General features: G+C 58.1%; 1 protein-coding gene across 1 annotated transcript; it reads right to left on the bottom strand.

Annotated features, from left to right (window-relative positions):
* Window positions 1–1,996: 1,996 nt before the first annotated feature.
* On the bottom strand, window positions 1,997–5,929 carry R3HDML (R3H domain containing like). The gene is made up of 5 exons (XM_076352141.1): window positions 5,669–5,929; window positions 4,163–4,281; window positions 3,518–3,650; window positions 2,242–2,357; window positions 1,997–2,129 (listed from the first exon to the last, which is right to left on the bottom strand). Exons 1-5 carry the CDS (start codon window positions 5,927–5,929, stop codon window positions 1,997–1,999), a joined length of 762 nt encoding a protein of 253 aa, XP_076208256.1.
* Between the last annotated feature and the right edge of the window lie 8,335 nt (window positions 5,930–14,264).

The raw sequence follows: 14,264 nt of genomic DNA, 5'->3' as shown, positions 1-14,264 counted from the left end.
TTATTGATTCGCTTAATCAGGGCTAATGTGGGTGGAGATGTTAAATAGTAACCAAGCTCTTATGGAAACCAATCTGCAAGGTGCCGTTGCTGTAGCTATAGTAACTGCTGCCAAGCTAGAAACTCAAACACGGCTTTTACTGGACTCTTTTGGGGCTCCCATTTCCACCCGGTCTCAAGGCCAGGGCAGCCGCCGGGCTGGGGTTCACCCCCGGCCACGGGGGGAAACGGGGTGGCCGGATCTGGCTCCGCAGCGCCCCAGGTGCCGCCGGATTTCGTGCCGTCACCCACCCGCGGTGGGAAAACCAGGGCTGAGCCCGCCTGGGGGCAAGGAGCTAACCCTGCCTGTGGGCAAGGGGCCACAGGATGAGCCGTGGGGGCTGGCACGTGCTGGCGCGGGCAGAGCAGAGCCTCGCTGAGGCACAAGGGGCGAAACGCCCCGGCTGTGGGTCGGGACTTGTTCCCTCGGTGCAAAACCGGAGGGGTCACTTGGGGATGGGGAGCCACGGGGATGCTACGGTGGGATGCAGGGTGGTACCCTGAGCACAGGGCTGGGGTGCAGGGTGTTTGCAGCTCCTCCCTGTTTCCCTCTGCTCCCCAAATCGGGGGGACCCACAAGGTGCTGCAGCCACTCACAGACACCTGTGCTCCCTCCGGGACTGCAGCACCCAGGAGGAGCCCTGGGGACCTCATGGTCCAGGGCGTGCAGATGTGGTCCCTGACCTTGGGGTAGAGCCCTGTGCCGCTGGTGGCTCCGTGGCAGGAGCAGCCCCGGCTCCTGGGGGGCTGCGCTGAGGCAAGCAGGGCCACGTGCAAGAGGTGTTGCTGAGATGACATCAAATATATGGGGGATCCAGAGCTGGAGCTGAAAAAGTGATTGGCCAGCAGTGCAGGGCCTCCCATACATCTTGGGAAGGGGCCGGGCTGGAGGAGGCACCGAGGGGTTCCTGCCAGTCCCGGGACCCCCCAGCACCTGGGCTGTTGAAACCCTGCAGCCCTGAGAGGACAAAATTAGGGACATCTGCTCCTCTGGATGGGAGAGCACATCCCAAGAGAGCGTGCAGCAGGGCGGGTGCGAGCGGGCAGGGGGCTGCCGGGATGCAGGGGGCTGCGGCGCAGGAATCGCAGCTGGGGGCTCAGACCCAAGGCCTGGGAATTTGGGTACCCCTGAGTTTGCCAAGTGCTGAGAGGTCCTAGAGAGGGAAGGGATGTGGATAACGAGGTGCTCAGCGGCACTGGGGCTGAGGCAGGGCAGTGGAGCGGCGTGGGGCTGCCTGGGTGGGACAGGGAGCTCGTGGCCCTCCAGCGTCATCGTCACCCGGTGTCCCAGCAGTGCTGGTTTCTCCCACACGATGGAGCAAAGTGCCTGGGCATCTCCTGTGGCCGTGGCCCGTGGCCCTGCTGAGGGCTTCTGCACCCCTGCGCTGTTTACCCCAAAAACCAGAGCAAAGGCACCGGGTCAGTGTTACCCCGAGGCTCCAGGCTGCAAGTGAGGGAGAACCAACACGAGCATGGGGGTCTCCAGGCTGCTTTATTGGGGGACTCGGAGCCAGGAGCCCTGTGGCCAGAGGGGCTGCTGCGGAGCGGGGGCGTGCTCAGAGCTCCCCACTTTTCCTCCAGCCACTCGCCACGAGGGGAATGTCTTGGTATTCGCTTACACCAGCCCCTGCCTTAGCACAGGCGGGGGGCAGTGGGGAAAGCCCCCCGAGCCCGCGGAGCAGGGACCATGCCAGCCAGCCCCGCTCCTTCCGTGCATCCCCGAACTGTCCCTATTTCGGGTAACAGGGATCTGAACCATCCCTATTTCCGCAAAAGTGGAAAGCAGCCGGACAACACGAGCGCTGCTGGAGAGGTGTGTTAAAAAAGCAGTTTCCTACACAGCACTAGGGATGAAGCAGGTTGGACAGCCGGGCTGCTGCGGGGGGGGGTCAGTTTTATAAATAATTCTGGTTCACCCCGTTCCCCTTCCCAGGGCGCTTCCTCGCAGGGCTGCAGCCCTAGAACCAGCTGACTTGGTTGGATTTGAGTCCAGTGAAGCACATGTTGTTGAAGCAGCCCCCGCCGTAGGTGGGGGGGCAGGCTGAGCACGGCCGTCCCACCTTGTACGGTGCTTCTCCCAGCCAGTTGCCCCTAAAAAGAGAAGAGGCCATCACCTCTGAGCACCATTGCCTCGCTGCTGAGATCGGAGCAGCTGGCGAGGAGGAAGGATGGGGTGGGAGGGGGCTTCCCTCCCCTCACTTACTTGACGGCGTAGTTGCAGACAAGGAGGACGGCGTGCCGCCACGTGCTGCCCCACACCCGCACGTTGGCACAGGCGCTGAGGGCGCAGCCCAGGCGGCTGGAGGATGCCCACACCATCTGTGCCGGGACAGAGAACAGGCGCTGTTGGCGACCGCCCTTGCAGGCGTCCCACAGCCGGTCACCCCGGGACCCCAGCACAGGGCTCCGTCCCACCAGGGAATCACATCCCGCCTGCCCGAATTTCTCGGGCTGGATGCTGTGCCCATCACGGGCAGTGCTTTGTCACCAGAGGGTGATTTTTTGCTGTCCCTCTTCTGCCTGCAGCCCGTGCTGGCCTGTGAGGGGCTGCCGTGCCAGGCTCGCTTAAATGAACAGCAGAGTCTGGGTCATTCTCTGGTTTACCCAAATTAGTCCCCAAACCTCACCCTGAATCATCGCCAGCAGCTTACCGTGCACACAGGGAGGTGAAACAGAGCCAGAAGCTCCTCCTAAAGCCTCTCCAGGCTGAATTTCTTCCTTAAAATGTATCTTGCCCATTTGCAACCCGGAGCATCCCTGAGCATCCCCGCAGACGAGCCACACGGGGATGCAGATGCTCAGGTAAAGATCGGAGCCGTGCAGAGGAGGTAATTAGGGGTTGGCACAGCTTTGCAACCCGGCAGGGAAGCAGAGGGAGGTTTTCCACCTTGTCCTGGCCAGGCTGCCAGTGGATGTGCCAGGGGACAAAGGGGCTGCATTCCCGGGGAGCCGGACACGGCTGGGCGCTATAAAGCTGCCCCATCACAGAGGAGAGGATTCATGCTTGGCAAAAGCACAAAGGGGCTTTTTTTTTTTTTCCTCTTTGCCACCTTTGAGGTGCCGGTGGATTAATAAGGAGAAAAAGGCCAAAGCAGGGAAAAAAGCTTAAAAGAAATAAAAACCTCCCAGCCAACTGGCCAGAAGGTCCCAGCTGCGCTCCAGCGGGCTGTGAGTCCCCAGGATCTCCATGCAAGCAGCCAGATTCCCACGGGGGCCCAGGGTGGGAGGGCCTGCACCCTCGCCACCGGCTGCCTGCACCCCTCCAGCAGGCACGCTGCCTGCTGCCAGCCCCGCTGCCTGATTCGACACAGACAGCTGCCAGGATTTGATCTTGGATCCCAGCTGCTGCTGGGAGAAGGGCTGCTCACTGCACGGGTGCTGCAGCAGCCCAAGGCGCTGTGAGCTGCCCCCCGGTTTGCAGCCAGGTCCCGGGGGGCTGCAGGGGGCTGTGGGAGGCTGCGGGGGGCTGCGGCGCTCACCTGCGTGTAGTGGCTGCAGACAGAGCCGCTGCATTTGGAGGGGCAGCGGGGCTTGCACTCATGGGGGTGGGGGAAGGAGTAGTGCTGCTTCTCCTGGTGCCACGATTTCACCATGTCCACAACGGAGCGGTACCTGCAAAAGGTGCCGTGTGTAAGGTGTACCTCCTCCACCTCACAGTTCGTGGACGAGGGAGAGGAGGGGGAGGAAGGCTCCATGCAGAGGGAAGAGGGGAGAGAAGCGGGGTGGAGCAGGGGCAATGACATCCTTGTGCCGAGTCCACTTGTGCCCAAGGCCAGAAGACCTGGCCCTCACTGGAGGCATCTGAGTGCTCAGCCGCATGGTGGAGATCCAGGAGCCACGTTTCTCTGGTCCATGTGCCAGGCAGAGAGGTGATTAACGCCATGCTCCCCAAATGAGCAGCAGGCACCTCTGGTTTCCTACATTTACCCTGCTGCAAGAGTTGGACCCTCCTCCTCCCCAGGGGGCCTCGATGTGCCTCTTGGTTGCATCTCAGTCCTCTGCAACCCCAGCTCAGAACTTCTCTGCTCCTCGACCGAGGGGCTGCTGCTGCTCCTCCTCCTCCTCCAGCACCGTGGCGTGCGGGGGGGTCCCCAAGGAGCCCGCTCTGCCCACGGGGCACTCACCTGCCTGAGTGGATGGAGAGGTTCTGCCCCACATATTTCATCAGCTGGGGGGGCCCGTGGTCCCACAGGCAGCGTGCAGCCCACACCTCCGCTGCCCTGGCCAGCCGCTCATCCCACACCTGGCCAGGAGGAAAGGAAAAGGGCAGGCAGGGATTTTGGCTGCCCAGAGGAGAGAAGAGGAGAAACCCACTCCCTTGGGCTCAGGGGCATTTCTGAGCACCTCCAGGTGTCCAAAAAATGTGACTCACACATCAGGCTGGGAAAAGGCTGCGGGAAGCAGGGCAGTGTGTCCAGGAGCGATGAACCGCCCCAGCTGCCCACCGCGGCTCCTGGGCACATAGAGTACCTGCTGCCCAGGCAGAGCACGGATGCCCTGAAGCAGTGCAAGCCCTGTGTTTGATTCCCTCTGGGAATGAACTCCTTCTGCAGAAGGTGGAGCTGAATCCAGGGGGTCAAACCCCACAGCCCTGCGCTGCCGCTGCAGCTCACAGCTGTCCCCAGCTCTCCACCGCAGCCCTGGCCGCAGACTAACCGGTGAGGACAGCTGGTTCCTTCATGCGTCATTTAAAGGTTCCTCACCCATCCTGAACTGCTTTGGGGAGATGCCTGGGAGAGTTATTTTGGAAGGCAGGAATTTAGGCCAAGCAAGAAGTGGCGCAGGATGCTCCCGGGCACGTCTGACCTGCTCTGGTACCCAGCAAGCCGGGCTGCCGCCTGGCTTTCCCAAACCGGCATCCAGGGACCACCCAGCCGCTCCATCGGAGCTCTGGTTCCCTCCCTGGGAGCAGAGCAGCACATGGCACCTCCTGCCCCAAGGGTCCCACTCTGTGCCAGCTGGAAATCCCTCCTCTTGGTGGCTCCCCATTTCTCCTCCTTTTAAGGCTGGGTTAGGAGCTCCAAGCAGGGTCGAGACAACCTGGGTAAAGCTCTGCCCAGGGTGGCTCTCGTCCAGAGCAGCTGCACGACCTGGCGAGGCTGTGCAGCCCTTCTCTGTCTCACTCCTGCATGTTTCTTCTCCCAGGGGCCGGCATCCCTGGGCATGCTCCCAGGGGACCCTGGAGCTTGAGAAGGGGCTGTCCCTCCCGGCTGCAGTTAGGGGAAAGGCTCCCACCTGGACTTTGGGTTGGGACCTGAGCTTTTCATGCCTGTAGCCGTCTCCCTTCCCCTGATGCTACCTCTGCAGCTCAGCTGGACAGATCCTGCCACTCCGCAGCCTGCAAGCTCCCAGACGTCTCAGGCACAGGACCAGGGGTCCTAAATCTGCCCCTGGGTGGAACCATCCCCCTGTGCAGAGGTTGCATGGGGCATGCATGGGTCTGCCCTGCACCAGGGACGCGAAATGTCCCCCGGGACAGATGTTCAGCCACGAATCCGGGGCAGCACCCTGACTGTGCAGGTGCCCCGTCCCTACCAGGTTGGGTGCCCATGTCACAGGTGAGCCCCTCAACCCCACCGTGGCAGCCAAGAGCTGCGGACCCAAAAACATCCTGCTGGAGCCCGACTCACCATATACTCCATGTTGGCGGCAGTGGGGGACACCTGTGCCCGCGCTTGGTTGTGGTAGTCCAAAATCACGCTCACGTCGCGGGGGGAGAGGTATCGCTTCCGACGGCTCCGGGGGACCCCCACGCCCCACAGCAGGCCCGCGGCTCTGCCCCCGGGGGGGGACAGAAGCTCGGTGGCATTGGGCAGCAGGAAGGAGCTGGACTGCTGCGTCATCCAGAAGCCCAAGGCAGTGAGGTACAGGTGCAAGTGGAGCACAGTCATGCTAGCCCGGCCGGTGGGATCGGCCGGCGGCTTTCCACTCCCACACGGAGTTAAGCAAGGTCAAGGTGGATCGCGGTCCCCGCTGCCGGCGCGTGGATCTAGGAGAGAAAACAACACAGGCACCGCTCAGGTTTGCAGTTCACGTGCAAACACCGCTTCCCAAAATAAGATGGAAATAATTTTTCCTTTTTTTCCTTTTCAAAATAAATTTTTTAAATTAATCTCTTTGATAACCTCATTTATCACAGCAAATTCCCCAAGACCAGCAGGGAGGTGGCTGGGGAATTGGTTTTCTTGTTGTTTCTTTTTAAAAAAACCCCAAAATCGGTACAAAATCTCCCCCATCTTTTCACTTATCGCACATACCTGCCAGGCAGGGGCTAATTAGGAGCATGCTGAGATATTCGCTGCAGCCGCCTGCCCTGTAACTTCCCAGGTGTTTGGTGTGTTGAGTAAATCCCCAGCACAAATGGAAAGCTCATACAGGTAAAGAAACGCACAGCAAGTTTTAAAAGCATCGGCGAGAAATCCTAATGACTCTTTATATCAGGGAAAGAAAAATAAACCACCACAAAACCAGAATCATTAAAAAAAGAGAAAAATGCCGGAATATCTCCTCGTCTGTCAGCCGACGCACCTCCTAACATCCCTGCCAGCCCTTCCCTGGAGCAGCGGGGAGGATGTTCCCCCGACTACGTACCTTGAGGACTGAGCCAAGAGCAGCTAAGCCCGGCGGCGGCAGCCGGTGGGATTGACCTTTGCAAACAACCTGCTGGGGCAGATGCAGGGGAGAGGTTTAGCCTAGCCCCGCCGGGCAGCCCGCCGCAGCATCTGACGCAAAAGCTGCATCTTAACTCTTCCCCCGGGGAATGTCCTGAAGTTTGGAAAGAGTCCTGCTAGGAGATTTATAGGCTGGTGGATGCATCCGCGTGCACAGGCGCGCACGCAGGCACGCAGAGCCGTGCACGGTGCCGGCGGGGGGAAGCGAGCAGAGCCTGGCTCGCTCCTCCAGCGGGCAGAGGGGCTGCTCGTCGGCTGCTGGCTGGGGTTTCTATTAGGAGCTACCTATGGGGAGAGATTCTCAGAATCGTCTCTCCACAGTTCACCCCCCCCTCAGCTGGATTCTCTCTGGCAGCTGTGGATAGGGAAGTGCATCCAGTTCGGCGAGGGATGTGGAGGGGGTTTTGCCCCGGCAAGGTGGCGGCGGGGCTGGTGCTTGCCGGGAGCCCCGGGGTCACCCCGCTTTGGTGCGAGCTGAGCAGATGGCAGAGATGTCCCTTGCCAGGGGTGGCTGGGAGGGGACCTGGTGACCACGCATGTCCCTGGGCCAGCAGCTCTCCCCATTAGAAATGAAGCCGCTTGCCGGGTGGGCTCCCCAAGGACTAGGGATTGCCACAGCCTGCGGGGGCTCTGCCCAAGTCCCCACCACTGACCTGGGCTGGCGATGCCTGGCCAGGGGCATCTCAGGAGAAAAGAGCCCTTCCTCCCTTCCTCTGCGGGCTGTGCTCCCCCCAGGTGTCTGTCCCCAGGGAGGGGAAACGACTGCAGCCTGAAAGCTGTAGACAATCCTGCAGCATCAAGTGTGTTTCCCTATAACATCCCAGCAATCATGATGCCTGGGACTGGCTGAATTATTGCAGATCACAAAAATGCAAGCCTGGCAGGCTGGAGGGGTTGCTTGCAATGCCCATCACATCTCTTCCTCCCGCCGTGCTCGGAGCCAGAGCAAGCAGCTGCCTGTGAGCCACAGCAAGGCTCGCTGCCATCATCACCCCATGCCATGGTGCCCCAGGTAAGCAAGGTGCTCACCCTGCACCTCGTCAGGCCCCAGTTCACCAGGGCGCAGGTGGGTTTGGAGCCAGGATTTGGCTCTTTGGTTGTATGAAGGGGAGCACCAAGGCCAAACTCCTTCTCCTGATCTGGCAGAAGGCACGGAGATGGAGGCATGGAGCTGAGACCAGAGTGTGCCCGGGGGAAAGCTGGTGCTCAGGCAGGGAGACAAGGAGGCTGCTGGGGAGGAGGGGAGGAGAAGGCAGACCCACAGCAGCAGCCCGTTGCTGCTTCTCGCTTTCACTGGGATAAGAATTGAGGATCCTGGCCATGCAATTCCTGCCCCATGCCAGGACTGGCGGCACATCCCAGAGTCTGGCTGACTTCACCCACAGCCCCCAAGACCCACAGTGCAACAGAAGCTGACCAGGAGCTCAGGGAGGAGCAGACCCAAGCATGGAGCAGGAATAACGCCCAGGTGCTGAGCTGCTGTGCTATATCAATACAGCCTCACCCTCCTGTGAGCCTCTGCCGAAATAGTCCCCTGTGTATATTTTTCCTGGCATCCACTCTCCCGTAAAGCAACTCAAGATGCTGCGGGCCCTGGGGAGCAGCTGGAGACATGTGCCAAAGGGATATTTCCATCCATTCCCCACCCAGCGGGTGGGATGATGATTGTGCCAGCGAGGAGACAGGGAAACCTCTGCCAAGGCATCTCCGGCCCCACTGCGGCACCGCAGGAGGGGACGCCTTGGTGCAGAGAGCAGCAGCACCCCGTGGGCTGGCAGGGCTGGGCACACTGCTGGGGGCCGTGCTGTGCTGCAGATGCTGGCACTGGGCACGCCAGGGTGTCAGGGTGGCTCCCAGAGCCCACCGGCTTTCCAGGCTGCCTGTTGTAGGGGGTCTAACCAGCTCAGCTTCACCTTCTCAGCACCAGACCACCCCAAAACACCAGCCACCTCTCCACAGGTGCCAGTCAAAGCACCATCCCCAGTTTGCCGACACCCCTATTTTATGTTCACCTGTATGTGGAGGCGAGTGCCAGCTCCAGGGGCCGACAGCAGAACAGCCCTTCGTACCACGCCGAGACGGCACACGTCGGGGCTGCCTCCCTCCGCTCAACCCCAGCTATCAAATCTCTCATTAGTAAGGCTGGTGAAGGCGGTTTCATCCTCAGCAGACTAGAAAGGCAGACGGGGACACGCGGCAGCGATCTCAGCTGGGCAGACTGGGGACGTGGTCTGGGCAGACTGGGAGGAGCCGCTGCCGCCAAGTGCACACCGAGGTAGGGAGGGCACTGGGGCTGTGTTATGGGGAGGGTTTTTTTTAATGATTTATTATTTCACAAAAGACAGAGCCCTGAGCAGTGAATGCTCATCCAGCACCGTGAACTGCAAAGATTTGCATTTAAGAATTTTTTTTGAATTTTTGTTTCCCTGGGGCTCGGGGAGAGCAAACCCATTGCAGCTCCCGCTGCCACACAGCAGCCGAGCTGCACCGAGAGCCGAGCTGCACCGAGCCTCTGCGTGGAGACAGGGCAAGGGTTTTGTTTTGGGTGCAGATTGAAAGCGCTGCTTAATCAGCACTCTGCAAGACAATCCAAATTCCAGGAACTGGAAGGGGTTTGTGTCCCTGCCAGGCGTAATATCCTGCAGCCCAGACTGGCCCGGCTGCCAAAGCACACGGTATCTGCAGCGAGGACCTTGCTGGGAGCCAAGAAGCACATGCATTCAGCTGGATACAGCAGCAGTGCCAGCAAATTCTCATTTTAATGAGCACTGGGGGAAAAAAAGATAAATCACTGGGTTCACAGCACTCTCTTGGCAGAGATGCCCACTGATACTTTTAAGACTGACACACATAGTAGCTCACTCCAGAATAAGCCACAACGGGACTTGCAGGATTCCTCTGTCATGTTTGTTTCTCCCGTCTGTTGGCTTCGGGCATCACCCATCACCCATGTATCAAGGTGGCAGGTGGTGCCATGAGCCCACATAGGACTGAATAGGGCTTTGCCCGTTGCTGAGGGACAGGATCTGCTGCGATGCCTGAGCACCCCCAGGCATGGAGGAGGTCGATGTGGCTTTCCATAGCAGGAGCCTCCTCTTAACTGGGGTAAAACAAAACCAAACCAAAGCCCTGCTTGAACAAAACTGTTCTCCCAGGTAATGCGCAAACTCTGTTGCTCTAGTAAAATATCCTTCTCTTACGAACTGACAGAAAGGCTCATTTTCCAGCTTTGCTGAAAGCTGTTCATTTCTCGCAGTCCAGCCCCAAACACCACCAACGGCGCCAGCCACCCTGGTGCCCACCCTGGCAGGGAAGGAAGGTGGGGCTTTTGATGGCTTTTTGCATTTCTAGAGCCCTGTAGAAGTCCAACACATCCAGAGCTTGGTTCCTCCTCATGCATCATGAAAGGAGATCTTCCTTCTGACTTAGAGGTCAGAAAATTTGATCTGCATGTTGCGACATGAGAAAACCCAGGCTGAACTCCTGCACGTTTATTTGTGATCTCCCTGGAGTGAAACACCCCGTTGAGCTGTAACCCAACCGAGATCAGTCCTGAAGTCTGAGGACTTCAGAGTCATCCTTCTCGCTAATTAGGACCAGCTCCTTGTAAATGTTGAATCCCTTTCTGAACCAAGCTGAGCCTTGGAGGAAGGGGTGGAGAAAAGTAAAATCTCATGCTGAAGAGGTGAACTCCCAGGCTGCAGAAATGGGGGGATGAATTCCCGGCTGCCAGCTGAACTGCGCCCTTCTTGGCCAGAACACGGGGATACCACGTTGGGATGGGCTTTTCCAAAGACTTCAGCCTTTCTTCATCAAAATTAAAGAAGTTTGATAGGTATTGAACCCCTTCTCCCTGATATCTCAGACATCGCAGGAACAGGGCAAGTTTCTCAAAGGAAATTTCACGATTTCCATGAGAAGTAGTTAAAATTGTGAATTTTGATCATCTGAACTTTTCCGGTCGTTCACTGCTAAAACCTGGGATGGAGCAGAAAGCCAAGGTGCAATGGTGCACATTCACCTCCCTTTCCCTCGCTGCACAAAACCAGGTCATCTCCACACCCAAGAACCTGCTTTCCCCATGCCAGTGCAGTACCGTCACACCAGGAAGGAGGCAAAAATGAGCATGGGCTCCTAAGGTCACCAGTAAATGAGAGGGTCTTGCTAATTTGGCTTTCAGGTCTACCAGGGAGGTCCCTTGCTCCTGTTGCATACATTAAGAGGATGGGCTTGGTATGGACATGGTATAAGACAAACCATGTAGTGGTATAGCTTGCACCTATAGCTACGTGCACTGGGGATCCGGGTGGTGGGAGCACAGGAGACACGCTAGCCAGAGCAAAGCCTCCGGCTGGAGGCTTGCATCTCCTCCGACAGCTGGAAGCTGTGCCACAAATTGCAACGCTCTGGGCTTTACAGGAACCTTTGGAGCAAACCTGAAGCAAAATAGCCCATGTGCATTTGCCAGAGCTTGCAGGAGTATTTATGAAGGCTTCAGTTATTGATTTCTACCAGATTTTTTCCTGACCCCAGGCCCACGTGAACCCTGCTGTTGGAGACTGCCTCCTAACCCACTTGGGCAGCGATCCTGCCTCCTGGGCAACGTTTGTGCTGTTCGTGGCCAGCTGGCAGCAGCAGCGCAGCTGAGACCATACCCTACCAGCCCCTCGCAGGGCGAACGCTTTGCCTCTGCCGGGGATGTGATTACAGGGAGGAGGGGAGGGATGGCAGGAGGGAGAAGTGCCCAAGCCGGCTGTGGGGCACAGCTCACACCGGGGGCACCACGTGTGTGACCCTGAACGTGCAGCCATGGGAGCACGGATCACAGCGGCGAGATCAGCAGGACAGGTTGGAGAGGGCCAAGTCTTCTCCAGACTTTATCTCAACTACTCAAGGCTTCCTACGACAGCAGGCTAACACAGTGGCGGCATGCGCCTTTTAAAGCCTAGCCCAAACTCTGGGGTTTAGAGCATCTCCATTAATAAATGTGAGATGCTTCAATACTCCCTCCTGCTCCTTCCGATCACAAAAACATTGAACACCTCTCTGATTTGTAGGACTGTTTGCTAATTCATGGGCGTTGCTGTAAAATCCATCCACGGGATTGTTCCTGTGCCAGGGTAGGCTCGTCCATCGGCAGGGACAGGCGGTTACATTCTCTGCGGTTGAGCCCACGGTCCTGGACCCTTTCATACAATGCCTCGCGGCTGCCTCTGCTTCAGGTGCAATGTCCTCTCATAACCCACCGTTTCCGCTTGCATATTTGCTAGGACATGAGAAAATCTAAAAATAAAGGTGAAGAAAAACCCTTTCCCATTTTACATATAGTGATGCTGCGGGGAGCCGGCAGTTGGGAGTGCGGGCAGGAGCCTGCACGTGTGGGTCCGACCACCCAGGCTGGGCTCGGCAGGGCGGCACAGAGCAGCCTTGCCCACAGCCTGGCTACCGACCCACTCTCCAAAGGCCGCCTGGGCACTGCCCCAGCTCTGCGAGCTGCCATTTGCTCCTTTTACTGGTGCAACTGGCCAGGTCCCGACAGGAGCCCGACCCTGGGAGCCTTTAGTGCTAGCAGCAACTGTGGCTGAAAACACGGCAGGACTAATGCCTGTGTGGTGCAAAGTAAAAACAACTTGTTTCGGGTTATTAACTAAGGTGTCCATCAAGGCTAACGGGATCCTACATGATCTCTTTGGTCAATAGGTGGGTGTCAGCCCCCCCACCTCTCCCCCTGTCCCCCGCGGCACCGTCGGAGCTGTGGTCCCCTCCAGCAGCCCACGACTGCCTGTGAGGAAGCTATGAAGGCCGCTGGCTCCAGCCAGCACCAAGATATAATTGGAGCCTTTGAAAGGCGAGAAATTTTTCCACCGGCTCTAGAAATAAATGTCTCTGAAGTTGAGCGCTGTGGATGGTAGTGTCTCGCAAAGGTATTTTTTACAGTAACTGGGCTAAGTTTAGAAATCCACTTAACAAATAACATGGAAGCTCCACTCAGCACAATTCAGAAGATAGTTAATTTGCTGTTTGCTAACAATTTATTTTTTAGCACGGCACTGGGGGTGCGTGAGGGTCTCGCTGCACTCCGCCAACGTGAGAAGAATCTAACGGGTCAATGGAAAGAGGGGCCCGTCACACCATGAGTCAGCTGAGACTGACATAGACCCAAACCTGGGAGCCAAACATCAGCTGTGACCTCCTCGCCAGCCGCACCCAGGCTGGGTACCGGGACCCCCCGCACCACAGCAGCGCTGTGCCCACCACCCCACAAGCCCCATCCCCACTGCCCACCCACAGCTCGCCCATGCGGGTGCAGCCCACACCCAGCTCTGCCCACACACACGGGCACGCGCCAGAGTCAACAGCCTTGGAAACATGATGATGGTGGGGGTCTTTTTGTTGTGCTTGTCGCCTGCTCTCCGCATGGTCGGCTTTCAGGCTCAGTGGTGGGAAACCCATTGGTCCCACCCAGGGGTCCCGGTGGGAATTCCCCATCCCGTGGGACAAAACCAGCCTGCACAAAAGGCATCATCTGGGGTGAGCTGAGATAATTTCTTTCCTCGGCGTCCGACACAGTAAGCACTACCTGCGTAATGGTCGGGAAATGCCGCAGCTCCGGCAAAGGGCTGGATCAGCTGCTGGTCAAAGGCTAGTGGATCACAGCTCCGAAAGGCCAGACCTGGCAAAGTGAAGTCAGGACACCCTGGCAGCCTTACCGTGTAATTTTCTTGCTTGGATGGGTGTATGCTGCAGCTTGACTGCAGCCCCTGTGTATTCAGTCTGTTCCCTTTTTTTCCAAGACCAAAATTAAGATAGAAACTGAGCACCTGGCACTGGTTCACAGGCAGGTTTGTCGTGGCTGCACAGGGAGGTCTTGTTCCCGTTGCTCCTCTTCTCGGGGGTGGCCTCGGTGCTCATGCGCCCGGGCCCCCACTGTGGCACCAGCAAACACCCTCCAACCATCCCCACCAGTGCACGGTTCACTGTCTCCAGCTGCAAAATGTTTTTGCCGCAGAAAAATGTTGCTGCTGTTTGTTTGTTTGGCTTGGATTAAATAATGGTGGGGCTAAAAGAGATGCTGCTTTTCCTCCCCGGTTCTGAAGGAAGAGGGGGATGTTTGCAGTGGTTTATCATTCCTTGGGATCTTGGGACAGGGGCTCCTGAAGGTGTTGCTTCTCCCCAGGATCTGTATGGGGCATGTCCAGCAGGGAGGAGGATGCAGCTCAGGTGGGTGGTGATCACTCAAAGCCTGGCCAGCTTTAAAAGCAGACTCTGGTGAGTGCAGGAAGGTGGTGCGGAAGGAAAGACACAGCACAGGAGCTCCCGGGGGCATCCAGAGGAGATGGAGGGGCGTTGGGCAGGAAAGATGTGCCCATACAGGCTCTGGGTGTATTAACATCTCTTCACAAGGCTGAGAAACAGCAGCAGCTCAGATCTCCTGGGGCTCCCCAGGGAGGCCAGCAGTGCTGAAGCAGAGCGAGCACCTAACGGGTGAGACGAGAGTGTAATCCTGAAGCTTTTGATCTCCTGAGTGACACCAGGCAAACCGCTTTCCGTACAT

The sequence above is a fragment of the Aptenodytes patagonicus genome, chromosome 14 (assembly GCF_965638725.1).
Source record: "Aptenodytes patagonicus chromosome 14, bAptPat1.pri.cur, whole genome shotgun sequence".
NCBI classification, from domain to species: domain Eukaryota; kingdom Metazoa; phylum Chordata; class Aves; order Sphenisciformes; family Spheniscidae; genus Aptenodytes; species Aptenodytes patagonicus.
The sequence above is the reverse complement of the archived record's forward strand: the minus strand, read 5'-3'. Positions and strand labels throughout refer to the sequence as shown.